This window comes from Pongo abelii, chromosome 13 (genome assembly GCF_028885655.2).
Source record: "Pongo abelii isolate AG06213 chromosome 13, NHGRI_mPonAbe1-v2.0_pri, whole genome shotgun sequence".
NCBI classification, from domain to species: domain Eukaryota; kingdom Metazoa; phylum Chordata; class Mammalia; order Primates; family Hominidae; genus Pongo; species Pongo abelii.
In genome coordinates, this window is record NC_071998.2 from 83,670,886 (window position 1) to 83,693,937 (window position 23,052).

The window sequence follows — 23,052 nt, forward strand, 5'->3', positions numbered from 1 at the left end:
GAGCCAAGATGCTGCACTAACAGTTACAGTGGCTCCCATTCTGCCTACCTTGGTGCGCTGTACTTTGGCTCACACCAGACAAGACATGGAAGAGGCATGACAACACCAAAGCTGATGAACTAACCATAGCATACCAGCAGGTAAGCCTCTTGAAGGAGGCAGAGTCCTAGAGCTTTGGGATGAGCTACCTACCCCTCTTCCAGTGGGCATGCAAGAGGAGAGGTCAGGGCATTTGGGCATCATGGGGTTATAAAAATGAATTATTATTTTTTATTTTTCTTTGAGATGGAGTCTTGCAGTGTCACCTAGGCTGAAGTGCAGTGGTGCAATATCAGCTCACTGCAACCTCTGCCTCCTGGGCTCAAGCAATTCTTGTGCCTCAGCCTGCCAAGTAGCTGGGACTACAGGCACATGCCACCACACCTGGCTAATTTTAGTATTTTTAGTAGAGACGAGGTTTTCACCATGTTGGCCAGGCTGGTCTAGAACTCCTGACCTCAAGTGATCTGCCCGTCTCTGCCTCCCAAAGTGCTGGGATTACAGGCGTGAGTCACCATGCCTGGTCAAAAAGGAATTATTAACAGAGGAGTCAACCAAGCAGAGAGACATTTATGCAAGGTTATTAGGGATTGTACCATGCTAGAAATTTAGATACTGGGCCCACTGCCTGGGAGGAGAAATTCACAGGAAGGCCATTATTAGAACTGGCAAATCAACTTCAAAGGGCCTCCCCCTACAGTGACAGGAGCCAATGAATATGCTAATGGATATCTACACAGGCCATCCATTTGCTTACCCATGTGAGGCAGGACCCTCTGCTAATGTCACAATGGGTTACCAAAACAGCTTTTACAGCCTTTGGGTGTGCCACAAGTTACACAGTCAGATCAAGGCTCTTCTTGTACCACAAAGCAAATGCAACGATGGGTATTACAAAGTAACATTACAAAATAACAGCAGTGGGTATCATAGAAAGATATAATGAGCTTTTAAAACAGGGGCTACTGAAACAATGTAGATGACAATGGTGACCTGAGTCATCAAAATGCTGCCTCTAGCCAGGGATGGTGGCTCACGCCTGTAATACTGGCACTCTGGGAGGCCAAGGTGGGTGGATTGCTTGAGCTCATGAGTTCGAGACCTGCCTGGGCAACATGATGAAACCTCGTCTCTAGTGAACATACAAAAATTAGGCATGGTGGCATGAGTTCTAGTTACTCAGGAGGCTTAGGTGGGAGGATGGCTTGAGCCCAGGAGGCAGAGGTTGCAGTGAGCTGAGATTGCACCACTGCACTCCAGCCTGGGTGACAGAGCGCGACCCTGTCTCAAAAAAACAAAAACAAACAAAAAACCCCAACATGGTGTCCCAAGTCCTAATTACATTATATGAACTCTGCACCCCCTAGGGCATAACTACACAATACAGAGAGGCTTCGACCTCTGCCCGTGACCACACTGGCCACAATGTAATTACAGTTTTCAGGGACACAGAAGCACTGATATGGCTGCACATGGCCAAGAAACCACTCGACACTTTGACCTTCCCCTTCTCCCTCATAGAAAACCCACAGCCTAACCACATCCCCCTTGATCCTGCCGCCCACATACATATAATACATATGTGTGTGTATACACATCTATATATGTGTCTATTCATGGTGTGTGTGTGTGTGTGTGTAAAGGAGAGGCTGGGCCGGGCACAGTGGCTCACACCTGTAATCCCAGCACTTTGGGAGGCCGAGGTGGGCAGATCACGAGGTCAGGAGATCGAGACCACCCTGGCTAATGTGGTGAAACCCCGTCTCTACTAAAAATACAAAAAATTAGCCAGGCGTGGTGGCACATGCCTGTAATCTCAGCTACTCGGGATGCTGAGGCAGGAGAATCACTTGAACCCGGGAGGCAGAGGTGCAGTGAGCTGAGATTGCACCACTGCACTCCAGCCTGGGCGACAGAGCAAGACTCCATCTCAAAAAAAAAAAAAAAAAAAAAAAAAATGAGGCCACTAAGAATATTTTGTACTTGAATCACGAGTATCTTTAAACATGAGGGTGGTAGATACGTCATGGTTAAGTAGGAATATACAAGCCTCTAGTCGCCTGGGTGTGTGCATTCTGATTGTTAGATTTTTTCTCTAGGATGCTGCAGACACATTTCAAAGTATAACCATGGAGTTATAGTATCAAAGAACTTAAAATTGAAAGGGCCTGTGGACATTATCTAGTCTGACTCTCATATTATAGCCTCAGAAGAAAATGAATGCCTACGAATGGAAACAGATTTGCCTAGCAATCCTGGGAAGAGCTGGGAACAGAACTTGAGCTCTATTACACAGTAATAAAAATATTAATGGAAACAACAGTCATCACAAGAGCTAGTACCATTTTAGGGGTGGCTGCAATATGCCCTATATATATGTTATCTTATTTAATCCTTAAAAACAATATTTTAATATAGGTATTATTATCCTCATCTTGAATTTAAAAAATGAGTTTTTAAGTCTAGGAACATACAACTAATACATGGGAAAACCTACATTTAAATTGAGTTTTCTTATAGATACAAAATTCCATGTATTTCCCACTATTATTTTCACCTTAATTTTAATATTTATTATTATTTACTCATGCTATTAAAACTGTAGAAAATAATTGAAAATGATATCAATGAGAAGAGAACAGGATTAAGGCAAATATAATATAATATGTATTTAATGATCAATATCTGAAAGATCTCTAAAATAGCTAAGCTTTATTCTTGCCTCCAGGAGAATCTGTAAGAAAATAACACGTGCACTGCCTCCTCACGTGTTACCTAACATATTACCTAACATATTACCACCTCAAGTTGTAAAGAAATAGAATCAGCTGGGAAAAAAATCAGCGCATTATTCTCTCTTTTGTAGGAGGTTTTGTTTATTATTTTAGAGACAGATCATTTGTGTCCTCAATTATCTAGTCCTTTTTTTCTTTTTTGGCTTGTCCCAGTAGCCGCTTCTATTGCTTTCCTGGGTCACAGAGAGATACAGAAGGAGACCCAGGTGTGTTCTGTCTGTATTGGACGTTTCAGATGAAATCCTCCCCTATGGTAGCACAGCATCAGTCACCAGAGTGGTTTTTGAGGAAAATAGCCAGTTGTCTTGTGAAGCTTTACCAAAAATCTCTTCAGGGCTGCTTTTTCTCTATCAATCTCCCTGATCTGGATTTCTAAAGCCTTCTGAAGGCTTTGGATCTGAATCCTGGTTCTCCTTTCCTCTCCAAGGTTGTTCATGAGGGCCCTTCGCAGGTACAGGGGATCTCCTGCTTTGAAGGCGCTCGTATTAGTTACAAAGCCCATGCCACCCGTGTTCACACTTTGGTGGAGGATGTTCAAGACAGGACAGTGAGGCTGCCTGTAAATGTCTCTGGAAAATGATTCTCCTGTGGTTTGGAATATTAGAACCACAGCACCATGGGAACAGAACCTTGGAGCTGAGTGGCATCAGAGATCCACTAGCCCCAAACCCTTACATTTACTAGTGAGAAGATTTTAAGCTTGCAGATGTTCTTAGTGTAACAATATAGATGAGTGCATTGATAGACCAGAATGGCCATAAGGATGCTTACTGCCATCCTGGGCTTCTACTTAGGCTGAAAGGTAAGTGCCTTTGGGTCCTCATAAATCAGGACCAGAATGTTTATGGAGAGAAAAAATTAGAAAGTTGGTTCAATAAATTTGTTTAGCTTCAGAAGCAATTCTTTATTCCTTTATGTGTATGCATACTTGAAGTTGCTAAATAATTAAGATTGTGCCATTTGTCTAGGTTTAGGGTTACACTTAAATTAGATAACTTTTTTATGAGGTATTTAGTTTTCATTTAAGAAAGAACAGGAAACAGAAAAATATACATGTTATCTATTCTTTTGCTCAAAAAGGAAACAAGAAATCTCAACGAAAAACCAGTGAGATTAGAGAGACAGGAAGAGGCAGGATAGATAGGATGGGGGAATGGGAGTAGAAAAGGAGGAATAGGAAGAGGGATACCTTTTTGAGTGTACCCTTTACCTGTTCTTATATTTAGAAACAAGCTAATTTTTCATGTGCTCAAAAATAATTAAACAAGGAGTGGGAAGGATGCTACCCTAAACTACTTTATGTGTATTCTAAGAATGTGCAAAGAAGTAAATAAAATATGGATAATGAGGGCCAGGTTCTCTCTGTTGGAGAAGGAGCTATAAATAAGAAAGGAAGAAGGTTAAACTATACCTGTGGTGCTGAATTGGAATTGGAGATACCAGTATAAATTTATGATTCTACGAATCAGTATGAATCTGTAGTTATGTGAATCCATTATTACATGAACCAGTATGAATGAATGGTTCTATGAATCAGTATGAATTCTTGTGAAGAATGGCCCACTAGACCTTCTGGCCTTCAAAGTTACCTTAGAGAGTTGGGACTTTGTGATTCTTCCTCGCATGAATTGAGCCCCATTTATTCGCAGCTTCAGAATTATTTCTGAAAAATGCAGAAGACAGGTTTTATGTCTCATCTTTGGGTTTTATCTTTGACTTTCACCTAAGTCTTGATTATGTTATTTTATTCCTTTAAAATTCATCATGAGCAGATACATGTCAAATTCTTCCTGCTGTCTTTAATCAGGAGCAGAAAATCGGAGCAATGTGTCCTTCATGTTTAGGAAGGGGCATTTTTCTTCTGACAGGATAATTTTATTAGTTTTCAACTTTCAACTATAGCCCTTGGAAAGCATCAAAAGACTTAGTAAAGTATTCATATTCATGACACTAACTAGAAATGAATGTACTTACTGAGAGCCCAATCAGGCCCACATACTTGGAAGTGGCATCTCAAGAGACCTTTCCAGACAGGACACTCTGGCAGAGATGACCAAGCTGGCATGAGGTGTGGAAATGAATGTTTGGACAGAAAAGACTTGGGCAAGAAAATCCCTTCAAATCACTGAAAGGCTGGCCTGTGGAAAAGGAAGTAGACACTGTGCCCTGACCACAGAACCAGGATCAGCAGATAGAAACAGCACATTACTGCTCAGAGCCAGGAGGAATTTCCCCAACTTCTAGAGGTGTCCACTGATAAAATAAAATCATTGTCACTGGCGATGTTCAAACTGAAACAGAAAGATAATCACAGGGGTGTATACAAAGCAAGAAGCTAGATGGGTGTCACCTCCTTTGGAAATATCCTTCACCGACCTGACATAGATGTGAACTATGCCCTGAGGTGGGCTCCTCTGAGACACCCTGAGCACTGCCCAGCTTTGGAGGATGTTTGAACAGTGGCCATGGCCTGGGAGGATCTGGGCTGCTCTCCCACAGGCTGTCAAGTCTAAAGTTTGCTAGTTTTCATGCAGGTGAATGTCAGTACATATATGCAGAAGACATAAATTTGAACACACAGCAATATAAACTGTCCAAAGTAAAATAAAAACAAAAGGCTGAAAATAAAGAACAGATCATAAGTGACCTGTGGGAAAACTTCAAGCAGCCTAAATACAAATACCTGTAGTCCCTGAAGAAGAGGAGAATGGAAGAGAAAAATTATTTGATGCAATAATGGCCATAATTTAAAAAAATTGGATGAAAACTATAAACTCACAGATCCAAAGAATTCAATGAAACAGAAGAACAAGAAACAAGAAGAAAATAAAGCCAAAGCAAATCATAATAAATTTTTCACTACTAGTGATAAAACAGCCAGAGAAATAATATTACATATAAAGGAGCAATAAGAATAACAGAAGAGGCCGGGCATGGTGGCTCACGCCTGTAATCCCAGCACTTTGGGAGGCTGAGGTGGGCGGATCACGAAGTCAGGAGTTTGAGACCAGCCTGGCCAACATGGTGAAACCCCATCTCTACTAAAAATACAAAAATTAGCCAGGCATGGTGGCGCATGCCTGTAATCCTAGCTACTCAGGAGGCTGAAGCAGGAGAATTGCTTGAACTTGGTAGGCGGAGGTTGCAGTGAGGCGAGATCATGCCACTGCACTCCAGCCTGAGGACAGAGCAAGATTCCATCTTGAAAAAAAAAAAAAAAGAATAACAGATTTCTCCTAAGAAACAAATTAAACTAGAAAAAAACAAAAGCACCATCTTTATAGTATTAAAATTAAAAACAAAACAAACTGTCAACCTAGAATTATATCCTCAACAAAAACTAATTTTAGAAATGAAAGACAGGGATAATCACTTTTTTTCAGAAAGGGAAAATCTGAATGAATTAATCACCAGCACATGTGCCCTATAAGAAATGTTACAAGAAGTCCTTCAGGCAGAAGGAAAAGGATGCCATATGGATATATGCATCTTCACAAACGAATAAAGAACACTAGAGGCCAGGCGCGGTGGCTCATGCCTGTAATCCCAGCACTTTGGGAGGCCGAGGCGGGCGGATCAGGAGGTCAGGAGATCGAGACCACCCTGGCTAACGCGGTGAAACCCCGTCTCTACTAAAAATACAAAAAATTAGCCGGGTGCGGTGGCGGGCGCCTGTAGTCCCAGCTACTCGGGAGGCTGAGGCAGGAGAATGGCATGAACCCGGGAGGCAGAGCTTGCAGTGAGCCGAGATAGCGCCACTGCACTCCCGCCTGGGCGAAAGAGCGAGACTGCATCTCAAAAACAAACAAACAAACAAACACTAGAGCCGGGTACAGTGGCTCACGCCTGTAATCCCAGCACTTTGGGAGGCCAAGGCAGGCAGATCACGAGGTCAAGAGATCAAGACCATCCTGGCCAACATGGTGAAACCCTGTCTCTACTAAAAAAAAACAAAAATTAGCTGGGTGTGGTGGCATGCACCTGTAGTCCCAGCTACTCTGGAGGATGAGGCAGGAGAATCCCTTGAACCCAGGAGGTGGAGGTTGCAGTGAGCTGAGATTGTGCTACTTTACTCCAACCTGGTGACAGAGCGAGACTCCATTTCAAAAAAAAAAAGAACACTATAAATAGTAAGCATGTGGGTAAATATAAACGATACATGTTTTCTTATTTTACAATTCTCTTTGGAAGACTTTCTAAAGCATAGTAATAATACATTGTGGGGTTTATGATATCTGTAGAAGTAACATGTATTGTAATAATAGCACAAAAGCCAATAGAGTAGAAATGGAACTATACTATTATAAGGTCCTTATACTATCACATGAAGTAGTATAATATTACAGAAAGTTAGTGACGAAGAAGTATAAACAAACATAGGGCAACCACTACAAAAAATAAAAAAGACAGTTACAGCTAATAAGCCAACAAAAGAGATAAAAATAAAGCTATAACAACTACTCATTCCAGAAAGAACGAGGAAGCTGAGAACCCTGCATAGAGTTGCCCAGCTCCTGGCCCTGAACAAGTCCTAAGGGAGGGTGAGTGAAGGAACTATGGGCAACACACTCCTGTCATGGGCTTCTGGGATCCTATAGCCACAAGAGATGCCATGGCCCCACAGTGGGGTCATGCCCGGGGCACTGCCAGAGAGTAGCCAGAGGCAGAGCTCATGCCTGCGTGGAGCCAGAAGGTTTTGTGTGCAGGGCAGCTGCAGCAAAACACAATCGTAAGTGCTCATCCTCCAAGGCACTCCATCTTGCTCTGAGTGGCTCTAGCCCCTGCTCAGTGCTGGGCAGGAGAGAGCAGGGCTGTCTTTCCTGTGGGATCAGGGTGCATCTGACCTCCCCCGACTACCCCTGCCCCCTGCTCAGCATCTACGGGCCCCTCCCAAAGCCTTTGCCTGGCTGCTCCTGCAAGAGCATGCACAAAGCACAGCCTCCACTGCCTTGCCTGGGAACACTTTGGCTCCCCCAGCACAGCCAATGCTCAACCTCAACAAGACAAAGCTGCAAGCCCAGTCCAAAACCCCTCGGGTGTGAGAATATAGCTCAGGAGTATTGAGCTGAGATCTGTGACTGGAGCTCGAGCAAGAGAGGAGCCTCCACTTTCAGAACACTGAGAAGAGTGAGGCACAGGTTCATGGGCCAATGTGGGAGCTAGGCCTGCCTCCCCCTGTAACACTGGTCTAAAAATGATATAGCGTATTTGCCAGCTGCAGCCTCTGCCCAAGGGTGTCCCAAAGCCCAGAGCATCTAACAACCCCCACACCAGCTGCACACCCACAGCAACACCACCCTCCCCAGGGATCCTCCACCCATGACCCAGTGCATCCACAGACACCTGCAGACATAACCCACAGCCTACTCAGACTCTGCCAAGCACAGAGGATCAGTGGGCCCTTGGGGAGCTGCAGGTCTCCTGGAGTCCTAACCTTCAGCTCAGGCTGCCCCTAAGGGAGGCAGGAGCGCAGCCTGCCAGAGCCCTCCTTGGGGCTAAGGAAACGTGGGGGCAGTGCCAGTGATTGGAGGGGCTTCCCTAAGGCCTGGGAATGCACTTAGTGAGGGGGTCATCTCTCACTGCCCCCTCCTCAGTCTCCCCCACCCAAGAGTACCGCTGCAAACATGCTAAAATACAGGAGGCAGGTGGCTGAGAGCCTATCTGCTGACCCTTACACTTTAGCACCATCTACTGGATTATGGCTTTAATTACACCACCAAACGAAAATGCCTTTAGCGCACATCACCTGTGAAAGCCAATGCAGGTATCTAGCCGCAAATAAAGATCCTGTATGAAGCCTTGGCCCTCTGAAAGCACCTAGAAACTAAACCTATCAACTATACTCAACATACCCCACAGTCAAACCTTCAATGGAAATAAAGATATAAAAACAAAAAGCCACATCCAATGACAGCAATTTCAAAAAGATAAAGGAACATAAGCCCTCTCAGATGGGGATCAGTACAAAACGCTGGCGATTCAAAAAGTCAGAGTGTGTATTTACCTCCAGAAGATCACACTAGCTCCCCAGATTGAAATGGTTGAAATGACAGAGAATTCAGAATCTAGGTGGCAAGGAAGCTCAACAAGCAGCCAACAAACATATGAAAGAATGTGCATCATCACTAATCATCAGAGAATTCCAAATCAAAACCACAATGAGATACTATCTCACAACAGTCAGAATAGCTATTATTAAAAAGTCAAAAAACAACTGATGCTAGCAAGGCTGTGGGGAAAAGGGAATGCTTATATGCTACTGGTGGCAATGTAAATTAGTTCAGTCACTGTGGAGAGCAGTTTGGAGATTTTTCAAAGAAGTAAGAGTTGAACTACCATTTGACCCAGCAATCCCATTACTGGATATATACCCAAAGGAAAACAAACCATTCTACCAAAAAGACACATGCATGCGTATCTTCATTGCAGCATTATTCACAATAGTAAAGACATGGAATCAACCCAGGTGGCCATCAACAGTGGACTGGATGAAGAAAATGTGATACATATACACCATGAAATACTATGCAGCCATAAAAAAGAATGAAACTGTGTCCTTTGCAGCAACACGGAAGCAGCTGGAGGCCATTATCTTAAGTGAACTAATGCAGAAACAGAAAACCAAATACCACGTTTTCATTTACAAGTGGAAGTGAAACATTAGGTACACACGGACATAAAGGTAGGAAAAATAGACACTGGGGAACACGAGATGAGGTATAGAGAGGAGAACAAGGGCTGAAAAACTAACTGTTGGATACTATGCTCACTTCCTGGGTAACAGTCAATCATACTCTAAACCTCAGCATCACACTATATACTTTTGGAACAAACCTGCATATGTACACCCTGAATCTAAAATAAAAGTTGGAAAAAAAACCCTACTCATTCCAAGAGCAGGCAGAAAAAGACAGAAATGGGAATGAACAGAAGATGGGACAAACAGGAAGCAAACTGCTACAATGGTAGAATTAAGCTCAGTTATGTCAGTAATATCAAATGTGAATGGCCCATCTAAACAGCCCCATTAAAAGGTAGATATTGTTAAATTAGATAAAGAATCAAGATTCATCTCTATGCTTCCTATAAGAAAAGCACTTTAAATATAAAGATGCAAAGAGGTAAAAGTAAAAACACGGAAAATGATATACCATGGTAACACTGAGCAGAAGGAGCTATAGTGGCTAAATCAGTAACAAAGTAGACATCAGAGAAAAGACAATTACCAGGGTTACAGAGAGTCATTTCATAATGATAAGGGGTCAACTAATCAAAAGTTTATAACAATTGTATATATTTATGTACCTAATAATTTCAAAATACATGAAGCAAAAACATATAGGATTGGAAGAAAAAAATTAAAAAATCCAAAGTTATACTGGGGAGATTTCAGTACCTTTTTCTCAATAACTGATAAAATAAAAATAGACAGAAAACCGGGGACAACATAGAAGACTGAAACATTATCGGCTGGGTGCGGTGACTCACACCTATAATCCCAGCACTTTGGGAGGCTGAGGCAGGTGGATCACCTAAGCTCAGAAGTTTGAGACCACCCAGGGCAACATGGTGAAACCCCATCTCTACTAAAAATACAAAAAAATTAGCCGGGTGTGGTGGCGCATGCCTGTAGTCCCAGATACTTGGGAGGCTGAGGCAGGAGAATTGTTTGAGCCCCTGAGGCAGAGGTTGCAGTGAGCCAAGATGGCACCACTGCAATCCAGCTTGGGCTACAGAGTGAGACTCCGTCTCTCTCTCTCTCTCTCTCTCTCTCTCTCTATATATATATATATATATATATACACATATATATGTATATGGGCCATTTACATTTGATATTATTGACATAACTGAGCTTAATTCTACCATTCTAATAATTTGCTTCCTGTTACCATATACCATTGAAACACAATGTTTCAATGTGTGTGTATATATATATATAGTATCAATGTATATATGTGTGTGTGTGTATATGTATCAATGTGTATATATATAGTTTATATATTTAAACTATATATATAAACTTGCTGTAAAATTAATACTCCACCCAATAACATAATGTATGTTCCTTTAAAATGCACTAATAAGATTTCCAAGATAGTCTATATTCTTGGCCATAAAACAAGTCTTGATTAATTTTAAAAAGATTTAAATCATATATAGTAGACCACTGTGAAATCAAAGTAAAAATCAATAACATTAGTATCTCTAGAATATCTCCAAATACTTGGATATCAAACAGCACACTTCTAATTAAACCATGAATCAAAGATATCAAAGGGGAAATTAGAAAGTTTTTTTTCTTTTTTTTTGAGACAGAGTCTCACTCTGTCACCCAGGCTAGAGTACAGTGGCATGATCTCAGCTCACTGCAACCGCCACTCCCAGGTTCAAGCGATTCTCCTGCCTCAGCTTCCTGAGTAGCTGGGACTACAGGCACCCGCTACCACGCCTGGTTAATTTTTGCATTTTTAGTAGAGACGAGGTTTCACCAGGTTGGCTAGGATGGTATCAATCTCCTGACCTCGTGATCCACCTGCCTTGGCCTCCCAAAGTGCTGAGATTACAGTGACAATGAAAACACAATGTATCAAAATTTGTGGAGTGCAGACAGAAGGTCTGTATTAGAAAAGAAAGCTCTCAAATCAGTGGTTTCAGCTTCCCACCTTAAAATACTAGAAAAAGATAAAAATGGATTAAGGACTTAAATGTAAGACCTGAAACTGTAAAACTCCTGGGAAAAAAGTAAAGAAAAAGCTTCATGAAATTAAATCTTGGCAATGATTTAATAGATTTGACACAAAAAGCAGAGGCAACAAAAGCAAAAACAAACAAGTGAGACTATATAAAACCAAAAATCTTCTGCACAGCAAAGGAAATAATCAACAGAGCGAAAAGGCAACCTACAGAACAGGAGAAAATACTTACAAACCGTACATCCAATAAGGGGTTAATTTCTAAAATATGTAAAGAACTGCTATAACTCAATAGTGAAAACTCAAATAACTCAATTAAGAATGAACAAAGAACTTGAACAGATATTTTGCCAATGAAGACATAAATGGCCAAGTGTCTGAAAAGGTGTTCAAAGTCATTAATCATTAGGGAAATGCAAATAAAGACCACAATGAGATATCATCTCTGTATTAGTCCATTTTCACACTGCTATGCAGAAATACCTAAGACTAGGTAATTTATAAAGAAAAAGAGGTTTAATAGACTCACAGTTCCACATGACTGGGGAGGCCTCACAATCATGGTGGAAGGCGAGGGAGGAGAAAGTCATGTCTTACATGGTAGCAGGCAAGAGAGTGTGTGCGGGGAACTGCCCTTTATAAAATCATCAGATCTCATGAGATTTATTCACTATCACGAGAACAGCATGGGAAAAACCACCCCCAATTATTCCATTACCTCCCACCAGGTCCCTCCCACAACATGTGGAGGTTATGGGAACTACAATTCAAGATGAGATTTGGGTGAGGACACAGCCAAACCTCAGACCTGTTAGGATGATTATTATTTTAAAAAAAAGATAAAAGTGAGGTTGTGAAGAGATTGGAACTCTTGTACACTATTGGTGGGAATGTAAAATGGTACAGCCATGATGGAAAACTGTGGAGATTCTTCAAAAACTTAAAAATAGAATTACTATGTGATGCAGCAATTGCACTCCTGGTTATATATTCAAAGGAATTAAAATCATGATCTCTAAGAGATATCTACACACCCATGTTCACTGCAACACTATTCACAATAACTAAGATACAAAAACAACCCAAATATCCACTGGTATATGAATGGAAAAAGAAAATGTAGTATATATATACAATGGAATACTATTCAGCCTTAAAAAAAAGAATTCTACCATTTGTGACAATATGGATGGACATAGAAAACATTATGCTAAATGAATTAAGTCAGTCACAGAGAGACAGATACTCCATGATTCCACTTAAATGAGGTATCTAAAATAGTCAAACTTATAGAAGTAGAAAATAGAATAGTGGTTGCTAGGGAATAGGGGAGGGAGGGGGAAATGGGGAGTTGCTGAATGGGTGTATAAGGTTACAGTTAGACAAGATGAGTAAATTCTAGAGATCTGTTGTACAACATAGTGCCTACAGTTAACAATATGGTATTACGCACTTAAAATTTTAAGATCTCATGTTAAGTGTTCTTACCACATACACACAAAACAATAAACAAACAAATAAACAAAAAGCAACAAAAGGACACAAGAAAACTTTTGTAGGGATAGTATCATGAGAAGATGCATATGTTCAAACTCATTAAATTGTACACATTAAATATGTATAGTTTTTAATATATCAATGATATCTCAGCAAAGCTGTTAAAAAATTAAGCTGACATACACAATAAGCACAACAAATTGGAAGAGAATATCAAAGTTAAATAAGCCAAAGGGAAAGTTAAAGAAAATAAGTCAAAGGGAAAGATAAAGATTAGTAACCATGAAATAGAAAAGAGAAAAAATATAAAGAAAATAAATGAATTAAAAATGGTTCTTTGAGATTAATAAAGTCATAGATTCTACAGATATTCAAAGGATATAATAAGAGAATATTAACAGCTTTATGTTAATATATTCAACAACTTAGATGAAATTCATTGAAATAGATAAATTACCAAAAGGCACTCAAGAATAAATATATCTATTAAAAATTAAAAATAGTTAAAAACATACCCACAAAGAAAACCCTAAACATATATGGCTTCACTGTCAAATAGCACTATATATTTAAGGAGTAAATAATGTTGATTATACACAAACTCTTCTAGAAAATTGAAGAGGAGGAGACATTTTCCAACTTACTCTATAAAGCCAGTGTCTCAGTCCATTCAGGCTGCTATCACAAAATAACTTCTACTGAGTAATCTATAAACACAAGAAAGTTATTGCTCACACTTTCGGAGTAAAGACAGACCAAGATCAATGTGCCAGCAGATTCAGCATCTGTCAATTCCTCATCGATGGCACCTGCTATGTGTCCTCACACGGTGGAAGAGGTGAATGAACTCCCTTGTGCCTCTTTTATAAGAGCGCTAATCCCATTTATGAGGTCTCCACCCTAATGACATAATCATCTCCTAAAGTTCCCACCTCTTAATACTATTGCATTGGTGGTTAGGTTTCAATGCAGTGAATTTTGGGGGAAACACAAACATTCAGACCACAGCAGCCAGAAACTACTGGCTACTACCTTCTTTGGTTTCAGAGTAGATATTACAGGAAAATAGATATTACAGGAAAATAAAACTGCAGATGATAATCCCCACCATGCACACAGACACAAAAATTATCCAATTAATAAAAATGTAGCTAAATGAATCTCACAATATATAAAACAGTTCATATATGACGACTAAATGAGGTTTATCCCAGAAATACAAGGTTGCTTTAATTTTGAAAATCAATTAATATAATGTGCCATATTAACAGAATAAAGATGAAAAATTCCGTGACCATGTCCACAGATGCAGAAAAAACATTTTACAAAACCCAATATTCATTCCTGATTAAAAACTCTCTGGAAACTATGAATTGAAGGAAACTTCCTCAACCTGATAAAGTATACTGACCAAAAACCTGCAACTAACATCACATTAGTGATAAAATGCTCTTCTTCCCACGCCACAGGACGACTTCCCAGCGCTCGGCGGCCCCTGCCTGCCCCGGATGCCGCCGCCCCCAGGCTTCAGCGCTGTGGTGCTCCTGAAGGGCACGCCTCCCCCACCCCCGCTGGGCCTGGTGCCCCCAGTCAGCAAGCTGACCCCGGCTTCTCTGGCCTTCTGCCTAGCCGCCACCCGGCCTGTGTCCCCAGTCCCGCCACCACCACCACCACCACAAAAGCACCCAGGCCGCCGCCTGCCCCACGGGCCTACCTAGTCCCCGAGAACCTCCGGGAGAGGAATCTTCAGCTCATCCAGTCCATCAGGGACTTCCTGCAGAGCGACGACGCCCGCTTCAGCGAGTTCAAGGGCCACTCAGGGGAGTTCAGACAGGGCCTGATCTCCGCAGCCCAGTATTACAAGAGTTGCCGGGACCTGCTGGGGGAGAATTTCCAGAAGGTCTTTAATGAGCTGCTGGTCCTGCTGCCCGACACGGCCAAGCAGCAGGAGCTCCTGTCTGCACACACGGGTTTCTGCAACCGCGAGAAGACTCTCAGCACCAAGTCCAAGAAGAACAAGAAGAGCGCGTGGCAGGCCACCACCCAGCAGGCGGGCCTGGACTGCCGTGTGTGCCCCACCTGCCAGCAGGAGCTCGCGCGTGGCGACGCCAGCAGCCACCAGGCGCTGCATGCTGCCCGGGACGACGACTTCCCCTCACTGCAAGCCATCGCCAGGATCATCACGTAGCTCCCGCCAGCGTGGCCAGAGCTATCGCACCATGAGCGTCCTTCCTCCTTCCTCTCCGGGCTGCCAGGCAGCCAGGTAAGGCCCGGTAAGGCCACCTGGCCTCTTGGTTGGCCAGGCCCACCAGGAAGTCACCAGGACGGTCCACCCGCCCTGTTGGCACACTCAGTCCACCCCTGCCTCAGTGGTGGGCCAGTCTCGGTTTGCATTCTTGTGCTTTTGGGAGGCGCCAGGGGAGGGAAGGGCTGGGATGCTGGGACCTGTTGTTGCTGGCAAAGCCAGAGGTCACAGTGGCCTGATCTGGGCCCTCCCGAAGCTGAGGGCTGCAGCCCCTGCGGCCTCAGAGCTGAAAGCTGCGGCGCCACTGGTGCCAGAGTCAGATGTCACAGATGTGTGTTGTGTAAACAGTTGGCTGTTTGGTGCTTCAAGAATGTTCAGGATTAAAAGCAGACAAGAAATTGTGCTACTTGAAGTTGAATCTTTTTATGAGACAAGCTGAATCTGGGATCTCGAATTGCCTCTGACCTTTTATAAGACAGTTTATCTTCAAATAAATTTATTTTGCAATACCACACACACACACACAAATGCTCTTCTTCTAATATCAGGACACAGCAAAAATGACCACCCTTTCATTTCTATTCAACAATGTATTAGAGATCCTAGCCATTCTAGCCAACAAAAATAAGATATAGAAAGTGATCTTATTTAAATGGGAGAAGTAAAACTCTTTAATTTGAAGATTACATGATGTTTTATTTTTATGCAGAAAATTCTATAGATTCAACAACAAACTACTAAAACTAATAACTGAGTTTAGGAAGATCACAAGACATAAGGTCACAAAAATCAATTGCATTTGTACTCATTAGCCAAAAAACTGAATTTAAAAATGTTTAGGTACAATTTATAAGGTACCAATAACATATAAAATACTAAGATGTAAAGCTAATTAAGTATATGCAGGAGATATATGTTGAAACTACAAAATAGTGATAAAAGGAACTAAAGAAGACCTAAATAAATGGAGAGACACATTATGTTCATGGGTCAAAGATTCAATATTTTTAAGATATCAATTCTCCCCAAATTGATCTACAGATTCAAAACAATCTCAGTAAATCTTTTAGAAGGATTTTTTGTATGTATTGACAAGATTGACAAGATGATTCTAAAATTTATATAGGAAAGCAGGTAACCTAGAATAATCAAAACAACTTGAAAAAGCCAGTGTTTAGCACCCCTGCCATATCCATTCTTTTGCCAAATTCTTTTCTTTTTTTGAGACAGAATCTTGCTTTGTCACCCAAGCTGGATGCGCAGTGGCGCAATCTTGGCTCACTGCAACCTCCACCTCCCAGGTTCAAGCGATTCTCCTGCCTCAGCCTCCCAAGTAGCTGGGACTACAGGCACATGCCACCACACTCAGCTAATTTTTGTATATTTTTAATAGAGATAGGGTTTCACCATATTGGCCAGGCTTGTCTTGAACTCCTGACCCCAAGTGATCCACCTGCCTCAGCCTCCCAAAGTGCTGAGATTACAGGTGTGAGCCACTGCACCCAGCCCCAAATTATTTTCAATGCCACTTTGGTCATATATAAAATTTCCTTATGATTGTGATTCTGTTCCTTAGCCTGTATTCTCTTCTCTTATACAACCACTATCTTTGCTATATTATCACCTATCAAATTTATTATAAATTTAAAACATGCCCTCTCTGTGCTAATTTTTGCCTTGTTCTCCTTCAAAATTGTCTTGGCTATGTTTGGCCCTCTTATCTTTCATATAAAATTTAAGATATTTTTGGAATTTCCATAAAAATCTATCATTATTTTGACTGAAATTGTATTACATATATGATCATATTTGAAAACCAAAATCTTTATGTTACTGTCTTCCCATCCATGATCATCTATCATAACTTTATTCAGTTTTTCTTTTAATACTTCTGACTAAAGTGTTATATATTTTGAACAGTCTAAATTTATCATGCCACGTATATAATAGATTGATCATGTGTTTGTTATTCTAAGTATCTTTTTAAAAACCTACTTAATGTAACTTTTTGCTGGTATATAAAAATGCAACTGATTATTCCTGATATGTTTTCCTCTGACTACTTTTAAGATCCTCGTTGTCTTTAGTCCTCCCCATCTTATTATGTTTTTTTTGAGACCGAGTCTTGCTTTGTCACCCAGGCTGGGGTGCGGTGGCTTGCTTTTGGGTCACTGCAACCTCTGCCTCCCAGGTTCAAGTGATTCTTGTGCCTCAGCCTCTTGAGTAGCTAGGATTACAGGTGTGTATCACCATGCCTGGCTAATTTTTGTATTTTTAGTAGAGATGGGGTTTCACCATGTTGGCCAGGCTGGTCTCGAGCTCCTGATCTCAAGTAATCAGCCCGCCTTGGCCTCCCAAAGTGTGAGATTATGGGCATGAGCCACCATGCCCAGCCTAAGATGTGTGCTTTTTATTTCATGTTTTTAATATGTTTTTGTGCCCTACGTTCTTAATACACTCTGAAACACTGTCAGTCTTCATCTCACACCAAGAGTTGTTCTGTTTTCCTAGGCTCCTCATTTTTTCCCTCAAAGCTACTCCTTTTCCTTTGCTATCTATCATTTATACAATGTCCAGAGTGAGATTTTTAAAATGCAATTCAGATCATATCATGCCCCTGCTTAAAAGCCTGGGAATGATTTCCTTTGCATTTAGGGTTCTTAAAAAAATCTTTATAGTAGCTGACGAGGCCCAGCTAATGTCTACACCCTTTCTTTGGCATCCTCCTTTGTTTTGTGATTTAGTCCCACTGACCACCTTCAAATTCTTTCCAAAAAAGTTCCTGTCAGGCCATTCACTCTCTGGTCTGTTTGGGCCACTGCTCCTCACTCACCGTACCTGCCTCATTTGTCTTTATTCTTCATGTTGGAGCTAAAGTATAACTTTCTTAGATGACTTTCTCCATGGAACCTACTATTATAATTCACTGTCCTTGTTAAACTCCACATAACACCCTGTTTTTCCTTTATAGAACCTACTGCGTATTATGATTATATGTATATTTGTGATTACTAATTTGTTTCTTTCTCCTTCCTTACCACAAATCTTGTAAAGACAAAAATTAGCCTTTTAAGGCCAGGCATAATGGTTCATGCCCATAATCCCAGCACTTTGGGAGGCCAAGGTGGGAGGATCACTTGAGGGCCAGAAGTTTGAGCCCACCCTGGACAACATAGCAAGACCCTGTCTCTACAAAAAATAAAATAACACTAAGTCTTTTGTCTGGATTTCAGTATCTAGCTTGGTAACATGCTAGGCATTTAAAAATTTTATAAGAAATAAAGTACAAATATAATATTTCAAGTGAGCCTCAGATGGGACATAACTTGCCTGAGGTCACTCAGCAAACTAGTGCTGCAGCCACCACTATCAGTCTAAAGGGGAGAATGCAAATGTGTCTGTCACACACCTCAAGGGCAGGTGTGAGAACCACATCTGGGAAATGCTGTGATCATGCTTCATAAACATTAAAGTGGCAAGGGGAAATGTTATAAAATAAATGCAACAAACTTAATCATCCTAAGAATGATAGGCCTGCATATCCATGAGATCTAAGAAAGGCTCATTCAATTAACCAGACTTTGTAAAGTGGAAGTAATCTCTAACTGCAGTTAGAGTATATCTAGTTCATGTTTTTGTTGGGGTCCTAGATTTCTAATACGGTTTTTAAAGGGAATAAAAAATTTAATTCTCTTGTGTTATGTTCCACAGCATAATTGTAAATGTTCTTTGAAAAATGTACAAATGTAAAAATTAAAAAAATCTTAGACAAAGAAAATATTCAGACAATTTTAATTTTTCCATTAATCTGTTAATTGGGTAGTTTCGGGAAACAGAGAATTTTTACCTTCTCTGAATGTCAATGCCTCAAGAAAAAACAGAAAATGCTGTTAGAAGGTGAAAATCCTTTGCCCTAATTGAAAACTGGATAATCTTTCAAATTGGACAGGACTCAGGACTCTCAGCAGAGTTATGACTTGGGCACCTTCATTATCTCAGAGCAAGCAGGGGCTGTCACTTCTGAGATTGAAAACACAGTGGCACTCTCCAGATCCATTCATATATTCAAATCCAAATCCCAGAGGGGCCCAATTGATCAAAGGCATGGCAGGTTTTTCCAAGATTAGATTTATTTTTGTCCAGCCTTTGTTTTATATGGTTGGTAACAAAACCAACCACTTGCCTGTTTCCCTTGATTATGCTCCTCTTGTCTGCAGCTACACCTCCAAAGTCAGACATGCTGATGGGAGTGTAGAGTGTGTGGTGTCAAGAACTGGACACAGTTTTCTGGTGATGTGCTCTTTGATGTGATATGGTAACAAATGGAATATCTCTTGCTTTATCATTCTACGTGTAGAAGATTCTGATCACGAACCTCAGAAAAATTATGCTAGTCACTTTACTTATGCTGTCTTCTATGTCTACTATGGATTAGAAACCAAGACATTTCACTTGGCATTGTGAAATAAGAGCAGTGAGAAGCATTTGCCTTAATCTCAACCAGAGGATAAGTTAGTATGGAGGTAAAAAGAGCAAATACATATACCAATATAGAATTTAAAACTAAGCAATACAAGAGTATGCTCAGGGGAAACTGTAAATTCACACTGGGGCTAGTTTCAGAGGAAAATCTGGATCCTTCAGAGTTAATTACTGCAAACAGTCAAAATCAATGGTGGATAACTTAAACAGAAAGAGAATTCCATGTATAGCTCGGCCATGGTTTGCATGTCACCCTGCTACTGCAATGATGAAAGCTTCCAAGTTGAAGAGTCGGCAAAGGCGAATGGAGTGAGAGAAGAAATCAGTATTTCAAGCATTAGGACAGGAATCTCCCCATCAGCAAGGAGTTTGATTTTTTCCAGGAATTGAAAAAAAGCCTGTGTACCTGGAGTAAATGATAGAGGGAGTGTATATCAAGATAAGGATGAAAGTCAGAAGGTGTCAAATCATGCAGAAGATGGTAGGATAAAATTCAAATTTTTTATCCTTAAAACACAAAGAAAATATGTTGAGTATTTTTAGCAAGACAGCAAGAAAATTAGATCTGTGTGTGTGTGTTTTAAATCGATGCTTATTAATATTTAGAGAACAGATCTGAAAGCACCTACAGTATAAAAAAAGCCAATTAAGCCATTTTTAGATGGTATATTCAATAATAGTAGATGGGGTCAAAAAAAGCAATGAATTGGAATTATTCCTAAAAACTATGGTTTCCACAGAAGAAGGGAGGCAAAAATAAGAGGTTCTTACATGTTTGTAAAAGAGGTCTTGCTATGTTGCCCAGGCTGATCTTGAACTCTTGAGCTCAAGCAATACTTCCCCTCATCCTCCCAGAGTGCTGGGATTACAGGTGTGAGCCACCTCACCCAGCTGAAACTCCATAACTAATGTATGAGAATACCAATCTCATTTTCCAGCATTGGATGTTCCTTCTCATTAACAAAAAATGCCATATATTGTTAATTAGATGATACATGCTTTAATACCTGCAATTAGCATGTACAGCGTGTGGTGCAGATACATTGATTTTTTTTTGTAAGTCATTGTGCCTAATAAAGTGCTGGACACATAACAGAGATTTCACAGTTGAATGTTTAATAAGCTGAACTATTTTATATTTCATGTTATTATTGGTATATGAACACCTGTTGAATGTTTTTCATTGCTGACAGAAATGTCTCTGATGCCTATGGGCAATTTAATATCTCTGAAATTTTATTTAATCCCTGGACATAGGGTCAGCTGAAGCTGTTTAGGAAAAAAATCAGAGGAAGAGGGCCCAGGGGACCCGCTTAAGACCACGGCAACTACTTCCGTTGCTCCGATCTATATAGACGCTGGAAACCTTCTTTGATCTTTGGAGTTTAAAAAACTATAATGGTTAACTTGAATCTCAGAAGACATTTGAGAGGCAAAAGGATGCCAAAATAAAATGGCAATGAAAGGCAACCTATGAGAAGACAGGCATTTTAATGCACAATTAATTTTATTTAACACAATCTTGGGAAACAGATATCCCTGCTATACAGATATGAAACTGAAACTCAGAAATGTTACCAACATTCCCAAGTTCGCACAGTTAATAAACAGTGAAGGTAGACCATATCCTAAATAAACAGTGAAGGTAGACCATATCCTAAAGATCATATCCACTTTACTATACCATATGAGGTGCTATAAGTAAGACTGTAGTTTTGTTTTAGTCACTTCTTGGCCAAGACAATGCTGTTTAAACACTTGACTTTTCTCCTTGTAACTCTACAACTGTTATCACCATAACCATCGTAGAGTTATTAATCTATTATTACCATAAGCAAGGGTTCATTGCCACTCAAAGCTATTTATAATTACAAATGTAATAAAATATATCTACGCCAAAAGAAATAAGACACATTTGCTTGCTTCAGCCAATGGAACACAGCAAAAGTGATGACTTGTCAGTTCTGAATCCACACCCCCTGAAGCCCTATGTGCTTCTTCTTTCTCTGTCTTGGAGCCTGCCCAGTTGCCACATGAACAAGCTCAGGCCTCTTGGAGGATGAGAGACATCATGGAGGAGGGAGAAGATGAGTCATCTCAGCTGCAGCCACTCTTTGGCCAATTGGATGACTGGGTGACTATGGTAGCACTAGCCAGCCCTGTCTAGAACCAGCTGGACCTGGGCCAGATCATCAGAGCCACTCAGGAGCTAAACAAATGGTTGGTGCTTCCAGCCATCAAGTGTTTGGGGGTAGTTTTTTACACAATGATAGCTAATTTTCATTTAAACAGTAAAAGCCTTAGTAAATATATGCTACTGCCGGCCAAGAGTTATTGTCGCTCTTCTTACCAGCAGTGATGGAGTCCTTGTTCTCATAACCCTAATGGGTACTGCAGGGATCTTCCTACAAAAATCCCCATCTTCTCCTTAGATTAGGGCTATAGGTAAACTGACTTAGGCTAGGGAACTAGTCAGTGATGTCCAAAGTTGCATGGGCCCGGAGGCTTATAGTTTTGGAGGAACCTCTTTTTAATAATAGAAAATTATCTCTCCAAGTGAACATTTATCTACATTGAGAACATAAATCACAATGAGTTACATATTTAAGAAGGCTTAAAGGCCGGGCGCGGTGGCTCACACCTGTAATCCCAGCACTTTGGGAGGCTGAGATGGGTGGATCACGAGGTCAGGAGTTTGAGACCAGCCTGACCAACATGATGAAACCCCGTCTCCACTAAAAATACAAAAATTAGCCAGGCATGGTGGCATGCACCTGTAATCCCAGCTACTCAGGAGGCTGAGGCAGGAGAATCTCTTAAATTCGGGAGGCGGAGGTTGCAGTGAGCCGAGATTGCACCATGGCACTCCAGCCTGGGCGAAAGAGCAAGACTCTGTCTCAAAAAAAAAAAAAAAAGGCTTAAAAATATCACAAGAACATTACAAAGTACAAAAAATACCATATTTGTGTTAATAGCCTGAGGCACTATTTAATGGCTCCTTACTCTTTGATTAGTTCTCATTTGAAAGTAAACTTGCAATTTGTTTTTCTCTAGAGAAAACAGAGATTCTTTCCAGATATCTTGCTTAACAGAAATTCATTTGTAGTTGTCACTATGAGTGGCACAGAAAATTTCATTAGTTTCACAACTCCTTATTGGTAAAGTCACATACAATTTTAGGATTGTTGTCAAATTTAAGAAAAATTCTATCAAATTTATTTCACTTATGCGCTACAAGATATCAGGGAATTTCATATAAATGGTACACTGTCTGCTCTTTTAATATGAAACCACTAAC

General features: G+C 40.8%; 2 protein-coding genes across 2 annotated transcripts; one reads left to right on the forward strand and one right to left on the reverse strand.

The window, feature by feature from the left end:
- Positions 1–2,907: 2,907 nt before the first annotated feature.
- LOC134759786 (uncharacterized) lies at positions 2,908–3,336 on the reverse strand. Its single transcript, XM_063714281.1, has one exon. The coding sequence runs from the start codon at positions 3,334–3,336 to the stop codon at positions 3,103–3,105; it is 234 nt and encodes a 77-aa protein (XP_063570351.1). The 3' UTR covers positions 2,908–3,102.
- Positions 3,337–3,476: 140 nt separating this feature from the next.
- LOC129047920 (E3 ubiquitin-protein ligase ZNF598-like) lies at positions 3,477–15,670 on the forward strand. Its single transcript, XM_054520196.2, has 2 exons — positions 3,477–3,636; positions 14,497–15,670. The coding sequence occupies exons 1-2, from the start codon at positions 3,564–3,566 to the stop codon at positions 15,213–15,215; spliced, it is 792 nt and encodes a 263-aa protein (XP_054376171.2). The 5' UTR covers positions 3,477–3,563; the 3' UTR covers positions 15,216–15,670.
- Positions 15,671–23,052: the final 7,382 nt, after the last annotated feature.

Bases quoted from the DNA above. Each gene is read 5' to 3' on its own strand.
- LOC134759786 (XM_063714281.1), bottom strand. From the start codon at position 3,336: ATGGGCTTTGTAACTAATACGAGCGCCTTCAAAGCAGGAGATCCCCTG.
- LOC129047920 (XM_054520196.2), top strand. From the start codon at position 3,564: ATGAGTGCATTGATAGACCAGAATGGCCATAAGGATGCTTACTGCCAT. The intron at 3,637-14,496 runs GTAAGTGCCTTT...CCCACGCCACAG, and splicing joins GCTTCTACTTAGGCTGAAAG to GACGACTTCCCAGCGCTCGG.